Source organism: Cygnus olor, chromosome 26 (genome assembly GCF_009769625.2).
Source record: "Cygnus olor isolate bCygOlo1 chromosome 26, bCygOlo1.pri.v2, whole genome shotgun sequence".
NCBI classification, from domain to species: domain Eukaryota; kingdom Metazoa; phylum Chordata; class Aves; order Anseriformes; family Anatidae; genus Cygnus; species Cygnus olor.
This window is the reverse complement of record NC_049194.1, coordinates 2,498,088-2,506,105: the sequence shown is the minus strand read 5'-3', so window position 1 is coordinate 2,506,105 and position 8,018 is coordinate 2,498,088. Positions and strand designations below refer to the sequence as shown.

General features: G+C 40.1%; 1 protein-coding gene across 2 annotated transcripts; it reads left to right on the top strand.

Moving 5' to 3' along the window:
* The first annotated feature begins 1 nt into the window (after position 1).
* Positions 2–7,878, top strand: RAB8A (RAB8A, member RAS oncogene family). Of its 2 annotated transcripts, XM_040537454.1 has the most exons (8): positions 9–185; positions 461–521; positions 1,288–1,348; positions 1,755–1,832; positions 2,309–2,398; positions 2,489–2,554; positions 2,960–3,010; positions 3,797–7,878. In XM_040537454.1, the coding sequence occupies exons 1-8, from the start codon at positions 62–64 to the stop codon at positions 3,887–3,889; spliced, it is 624 nt and encodes a 207-aa protein (XP_040393388.1). In that variant the 5' UTR covers positions 9–61; the 3' UTR covers positions 3,890–7,878. The 2 variants fall into 2 exon arrangements, with proteins under 2 accessions (XP_040393387.1, XP_040393388.1); XM_040537453.1 differs by having other exon boundaries at positions 2–185; positions 2,309–2,554.
* Positions 7,879–8,018: the final 140 nt, after the last annotated feature.

The following is an 8,018-nucleotide window of genomic DNA, read 5'->3' as shown; positions in this document are numbered from 1 at the left end:
GTGATGGGCGGCGGGCGCGGCCTATGAGGCGGCGCGGAGGGCGGGGCGGCGGTCGGGCAAGATGGCGAAGACGTACGACTATCTCTTCAAGCTGCTGCTCATCGGCGACTCGGGCGTGGGGAAGACGTGCGCGCTCTTCCGCTTCTCCGAGGACGCCTTCAACGCCACCTTCATCTCCACCATCGGTACGGGCCGCCCGCCGCGCCTCACGGCCTCTCCCCCGGCCCCCTCACGTCCTCGGGCCGCTCCGGGGCCGCCTCAGCCCCGGGTCGCTGCAGGGCTGACGGGGCCGTGTCGCCGTGTGCCCGGCGTTGGGCAGCCGCGGGCCTGGGCTGTGGGTGAGGGAGGCTCCGCGTGTGGTGCTCCGAGAAAGTCCCGGCCCCAGCCGGGAGGTGAGAGGGAAACGCGTGAGGCCGGTCTGTAAGGAGGCGGGAAGTAACTCGGCTGTTTCTCGTTTCAGGTATCGATTTTAAAATTAGGACCATAGAGCTAGATGGGAAGAGAATTAAGCTGCAAATCTGGTAAGGCTTTTCTTCTGCGCTTCCGTGAATTAAGGTCTGGTAGCGCAGTGTCAGTGTGGTGAGACCGTGTCTGGGATATTGCCTCCAGCTCTGGGCCCCCAGTTCCAGGACAGGGAACTGATCGAGAGAGCCCAGCGCGGAGCCACGAGGATGAGGAAGGGAGTGGAGCATCTCCCTTGTGGGGCGAGGCTGAAGGAGCTGGGTCTCTTTAGCTTGGAAGAGACTGAGGGGTGACCTTATTGATGTTTGTAAATATGTAAGGGGTGAGCGTCAGGAGGACGGAGCCAGGCTCTTCTCAGTGACACCCAGTGATAGGACAAGGGACAGTGGGTGCAAGTTGGAATATAAGAGGTTCTGCTTAAATACGAGAAGAAACTTTTTCCCAGTGAGGGTGGCAGAGCACTGGAACAGGCTGCCCAGGAGGGTTGTGGGGTCTCCTTCTCTGGAGACTTTCAAAACCTCCCTGGACGTATTCCTGCGTGACCCGATCCAGGTGTTCTTGCTCCAGCAGGGGGATTGGACCAGATGATCTTTCAAGGTTCCTTCCAATCCTTAACATTCTGTGGGTTGCAGTAGTGATGTTATCACCTTTTTTTTCTCCCATTATGCTTCTCAGCAGTTTATGTTATCGGAGAAATCAAAAATCTAGTTTTAGCATATTTAAAGACTGGCTCAACAATGTTTAATTAAAATTCCTGGTGGCTTTAATTTGGGCATGGGAGCTTGGGTGGTTTGTGTGAGCCCCGCTGTGTTCTGTGTGTTGCAGGGATACGGCTGGGCAGGAGCGATTTCGAACCATCACAACAGCGTACTACAGGGGAGCAATGGTAGGAGCGACACAGCTTGCACTAACGTAAACCAAAGCGTGCGGCTCTCACAATCAAACCAGCTGGGTTGTAATGTGGGACGTGTGTAACCATCTCTCTTCCAAAATGTAAACTCTAACCTGGGTAAACACTTACAGTCATGCTCCTGTTTCTTAGTGTGGTGCTGGAGCTGTACTGGGACAATGTGGGAGGTCCCAGAGTTGGATTTCCACAGTGACTCACTATAAATACACGTCCGGTACGCCTTATCTAGCAAGATACAAACTGCAATTAAACGTTATGTACAGCTCTGAACCACCTTTTGTTTTAATAGGGCTTGTTAAGTTGTTCTTTTCTGTTATGGACAAGTCTTTAACTCTTGCTTAAACTGATGCTGAAACAAGGTGTTTATCTCCTTAATCTTTAGGGCATTATGTTAGTCTATGACATCACCAATGAAAAATCTTTTGAAAATATTCGGAACTGGGTCAGGAACATTGAAGAGGTAATTCCTGTATTTACTTACTCGATATTGAAGATGCTGTTTCCCCTCCAAAAATACTTAGAAGTTAAATGCTTCAGAAATGTTATGTATCTTTAAAATAAATATGCTGAAGGCTATGTGGAAAATAAATTGAATGAAAATCAGTAACATCTTGTAGAATTTCTTGGTTAACAGTAATTCATTATGCTTACACAGGAGCAAGCTTTTGTCCTTGTAGTGAGTAGGGTTCCTATAAGGTAATGTTTTCTTGCCATGACAAGCAGACTAAGAGCTGTCATTATGAAGGACACACGCTGAGCTATCAGCGTCTGCAGTAAGCCGCTGGGATCAGGTGTTTTGGGGGAGCTCATAAATCTACAGAAAATGCTTAGCACCACCATCTCTATTTTAAGTACTTGATGACCTGAATCATCATCTCGTCAATATTTGTCTACAAAAAAATAAGAAGTCCTTTCTTTGGTCTGTTTCTGCCTCAGCACGCCTCTCCAGATGTTGAAAAAATGATCCTTGGGAACAAATGTGATGCAAATGACAAAAGACAAGTTTCTAGAGAGCAGGGGGAGAAGGTAAGTGCTACAGCCTGGTCTCCACCCTGGTTGGTTGTATTTATAGCTGTTCCTGCTGATCCAACTAACATGAAACTTGCTTTTGTTCAGCTTGCAGCAAGTTTTGGAATTAAATTTATGGAGACCAGTGCAAAAGCAAATATAAACATAGAGAATGTAAGTACTGCAAACTTTCTTTTATTTATGTTATAATAAGTGCAAACAAGCAACAAGAAAGCTTGCTCATCCTGATTGTATGCAAAACTCAATTGTTAGATGCATCAGATGTGTTATTAAATACATGTCCTTACATCCTGTGAAGGCATTGTGTTACCAACATTATGCTAAATGATTTAACTTGAACTTGGTACTTAGACTGTAACACAAGGGCACTACAGTAACTAATGTTAGAGCAACATCCTAAAAAATCTGGGCTTATGTCTCTGCATGCAATAGTGCCATTTACAAAGGACATCATTTTGCCACAATATAAAACCTGGGCATGATAAGGCAACTTATTATTAAACAGAACTGTTAGAGCACAAGCTGTTAACCATGTAACTTGTAACTGTTTTGTTACAGGCGTTTTTCACTCTTGCCAGAGATATCAAAGCAAAAATGGACAAGAAGTTGGTGAGTAACTTTTACTTAGTCCAATCCCTATTTAAAGAGGGGAAGAAAAAAGCCAAATACCAACTACTTTGTCACAGTGAGTCAAAAAACATTTTGTGGCATCTTTCATGGGGGATGCACTGAAGGTTATAGAAATATATTTTTAGTTTTCACAGGCTGTGCTCTTGCCTGGGCTTATAAACAATTGTCTCTGCATTTCAGAAATTAGTTGCAGCAGTTGAGGTTTGCTATTTGCTAAATAAAATTCTTTTGTTTGTTTTATTGGAAGCCAAGTGAGAGGTAGAGCAGAGCAGTTTAATGATACTTCTTGCTCTTTCTGTTTGGAGAACTGAATTGTATGAATTAGAAGTACAGGAGGCCCACTTCATAACACTGTTCCTTATGAAATGAAGCTAAAGAAGATTTCATCTACTTTTACTGAACATTCTACCTTTATGTGACCAGACGTGCTGGTAGAGCTGTAATATTTTGAGTCTTGCTGACAGTTCTGAGATATTTTAACAAGAACCGAATGTCCTATATTTTTTCTAATCTCGTTTGCCTGTGATTTTATGGAAAGAAGAATAGGCACAGTGCGTGTTAGTCAAAGGCAAAAGTAGCAGATGCAGTTCTCTGACTTCTCAGAGTGAAGGAGTGGAGGCTCCTTTTGATTTCTAGTAACCTTTTTTGTGTAATGAAAGGCTTGATTCAACAAAACATATAGATGAAGTATGGATGCTAGATCTTAACAACAGTACTAGAAGCTGTTAAGTATAAAAAAGTAACTGAAATTCTTTACATCTTCAGGAAGGCAATAGCCCACAAGGCAGCAACCAGGGAGTCAAAATCACACCAGACCAGCAAAAGAAAAGCAGCTTTTTCCGATGTGTTCTTCTGTGAGGGACACGGCCTTAATCTGAGCGTCTGCTCAACTGAACTGGACTGTGCCTGTTCTGAGTGAGACTTCCTCTGTCTGTGGACTTAGCATTTTCAACACACATTGTCACTTTGTGACCATCTGAATAAGAAATCGTTTATTTTAGTAATTGTCTGACTCTTCAATTTTGGAGATGAAACAAGTTTATTTTTGTCAGATTGCCACTGGGCATATATATTGTCTAGCAGAGGGAATACAGATCAAATGTGACCTGTAATAGCACCTTTGCTGACAGGCTTCAATCTTATTGTTCATATCTGTAATGTATCCAAATTAGAAAGATTAAGTTATGATCAAAATAAGAAACTGAAATACCAATATTAATAAAGTACAGGTATGTGTACATGATACATGTGCATATCCATATCTAGATGCATATAAAACATTTGCATCAAAACATCAAATAAATGCACTTAAGCAAGCAGTACAGGTATATACCTTTTCAGAAGGTAGAAGGAAGCTTTCTACATCTCCACCTTTTTGCTACTACAGAGTAAATCCTTAATCTGCCTAATTACTCAATTGTGTTTTTCTAGACAATCCACAAGTACAATTAGAGTAAAAAAAAAAAAACATTCAAATGAATCTATTAAAAAAAAAAAAAGTACTGTAAATGTAATGGTTCCTTACCATCAGGAATTTCTTTATCCATGTTAAAGATGACCATGTTTAAATAATCCATGCATTTAACAGGAGATGATAGCTACAGTGTGTCCCATGCAAACGATCTGTGGTCTGTTTTTGGAGAAACAGACCGTAGGGACATGTATTTCAGCATATAATATCACAGTGGACAGCTTTTCCTTCTCCAGCTGAGAATGACTCCAGATCTGTCATGATGTAGTAGCTAGTTATAAATTGTGACAAGAAAATGTATTGCACTGCTTCCAGTTGTGTGTTCCCATGCACACTTGCTCACATATGCAAATAAATGTTGCACATATGAACACTTTCTGAAAACAGACTTTTTAAACTGAGATTTGCCTTGCTGCTGTGTATTGATCATTTCAGATTCCAAGCAGCAACAAACCTGTTAATAGCATGCATCAATGCAAATGATATTTAGTTCTCAGTGGAAATATTTATTCTTATAAACACAGTCTCGTACATTCCGATGTATAAAATGTAACAGCCTAGTAAAGCACCTAGGTAGCCAGTTGCTCTGAGTTCTGAGCTGTAAGCCTGACTCTAGTTAGATTGATAAAAGGAGCCAGTAAGAGCAATCGACTTAGAAGTCTGCTGTCAAGTAATTATGGTATATTTGACCCAAGTGAACATATCACCTGTGTCCTGCAACTCACTGGATTTGTTAACGTGCTGCTTTGTTTACATTGACAACTGCACTTAAGGGTAAAATTAAAGCTCATTTTAATGTATTTACTTACCAGCTTTGCTTTCTTCAAGGTTGTGGTATTACATTCAGGCCTCAAAGTAGCACTTGTAAGCGTTACTGTAGTTAATTATGAATCTGATAGATATTTAAACTTTATAAATCTGCAGCATGCAATTGGGCTCAACAGGAATATTGCCCCTTTTTCTAAAATAAAAAGAAATTTTTTATTGCATAAGTTACTGGATTATAAAAACGCATTTTATATGCCACCAACTTTCTTCTTTTAATAGCTAGCAAATTAAAATGAGCTCTGTTCATTATTAAAATCATATGTAAAACTTTCCTCTAACCAGTACCTTATGATGTTTTGTTCTTGTTTGTTTGTGTGTTTGCTTGTGGCTTTTTAGTGTGAGGACGTGGTGAATACGCACCATGCTGAATTACATGCAGATGTATTTGTAGGGTAAAATCATGTTAAGGTACTGAAGAGCCTTCTAGTCAGTATGTGCTTCAAAGGGTAGGTAATACACAGCTGTAGATTGGGCAAGCAATGCTACTATCTTCATATAAGGACGCTTTAAAAAAAAAAAAAAAGACTATGCTTCAAGAAATTACTGGGGCAAAATTGGGGAGGTGATTCAGGCATGGTCTGAATGCTGTTCTACACAAAGCAGATCTGTTTAATGTGTTGTTTCTGGCTTAGCAGTAAATGTGGTTTGTATCACATCTATCCTCTTTCTTTAATATAGCCAGATGTTGCAGCCAGACTTATTTTTGGAAATGACTGGAAAAATCAGTGGTTAATCTAAGTTGATATCGTGGGGCTCTGCACCACGACAGTGGGTCTTGCCTGTTGACAGCATCTAAATAGATAACTTGTCCTGAGATGAGAAAGAAATACCATATTAACTTAAAAGTGGATAAAACTTGAAGGATTGAATTGTTTTTCATTCCCCATTTTCTAAATCTTATGTTACTCTTTTGCATTAAAAACTAACTCTGTCTGTGAACAACTTCATTTAAACTTATGCTGGTTGTTGCACGTGTTTATATACCTAATTTATAGCATGATTTCCAAACTGATTGGTTTTGTTCAAGGAACATGTTACTGCCCGATCTCAGGAAGTTTCACGCAGTTACTGTGACCTACAGTCATCACTGTACTTCTAGGGTATACAGGCTCGCAGAAATTATATCAGTGTAAGCAATATGAAACCTCAAAATATGAATGCAAATGTAAGACAGGGAAAGGTTAAAGACACTGTAGTTGCATGTATGCTTGGCTATGTGTTGCTAAGTACTGACATCAAATGTTGGATAAGTACAATATGCAGTTGATGTTTCCATCGCATAATTAAATTGTGTTTTTTAAGCATGAATGTTATGAAAACACAATGATCAAAAGAGGTACTGTGTAAATGAATACAGGAATGTATTTATATGTAAGCTTTCTTTAACCAAGATGGAAAAAATCTGAAATTGGGTACAGAATTTGTAAAACAGGAATTTAAGTAGATCCGTAAAGCTAACGATGCGCTTGCTACGCATTCTCAGTGTCTAAATACCACTAAAATGTCAGGTAACCAGTTAACACTTGGTTTGTAGAGAAACAAACCCATTTTTGAGCACGTTCTCAAACTCCCTTACTTTAATGAGTATCATAGAATTCTGTGGTTGACCTTATTTTTGAGGCTGATTGCAATTATTCAGATAGTCTTCACCCTTTCAGGTGTAGAGCTGTCAGTAGCTTATCTGTCAATAAACAGTGGAACTGCTGTTTTAATGCTCACGTCGTCTAGTTCCTGTGCAGATAGGCACATCTAATGTTCTTTGACATCAGAGCCTTATGCCACGTCAGACTTTCAGCCTCAGATTTATAAATCCTATGGATTATATTAAGTCTCTTTATTGCTGCTGAAAATTATTCGGTCTCTACTTTCATGTGGGATGCTAATCATCTTACTGACAATTGTTAAGGGTTTTATTGTGGTGGCGATGTGTTTGGCTGATGCTCATACTCAAAAGCTACCGTGATTTCTTGCTCTCTTGGACTTGAAATGGATGGGGGTTTAAGCTGGAGAGGAAATGGACAAATGGCTGCTTAATGGTCTCCATTTCTGCTAGAAGTTCATAGGGGTTGGGAAAGAGTGATGACTAACTTGTGTCCTCATTTACAGATGAAATAAAGATCTGTTCAACTGAACGTTAATGGTAATGTCCAGTCTGATTATTTCAGGCTGCCTTATTCTTTGACCCATTTCTTTCACTGATTGTTGGAGTTCTTGTTTCTGTAGTTAATACATGTTTAACAGGCTGGTCTCTCTAGCCTTTCAGCAGGAATCATGCTCTAAATTGAGCATGAGTTGGGACTTAAGACTTTGTTTTTGAAGGGAACTTAAGGGAACCAGCATTTTAAAAAGCAACTGTAAACTGTGTGTTTAGAATGACCACTTTTGATTGCCACCCTTCCCACAACTGCTTTCTTAAACACTTCTCATTGATTTTCATGTTTGTATTAAAAACAAAACTTTTTATTACAGTATGTATGTTTTTACTCTGTTGTACAGGACCCTGAGCACTGCATAAATAAACTTCTTATGAAAAGAGAATTTTAAAAAATTAGTTTGTCAGTTCCGTTCATCATTAATACATATAGACTCTCGTGTGGAAAACAGGACGCTTTTAAAAACAGAAAAGCGTGACAGGAATCTGGGATAGGATCTTTTGTTGTTTAAAGTATGGTGACTTTTCATTACAAT

Excerpts from the sequence above, each read along its gene's own strand:
- RAB8A (XM_040537453.1), top strand. The coding sequence starts at position 62 with ATGGCGAAGACGTACGACTATCTCTTCAAGCTGCTGCTCATCGGCGAC. Across the intron at positions 2,555-2,959 it reads CAAATATAAACATAGAGAAT|GCGTTTTTCACTCTTGCCAG; the intron begins GTAAGTACTGCA and ends GTTTTGTTACAG. Across the intron at positions 3,011-3,796 it reads CAAAAATGGACAAGAAGTTG|GAAGGCAATAGCCCACAAGG; the intron begins GTGAGTAACTTT and ends TTACATCTTCAG.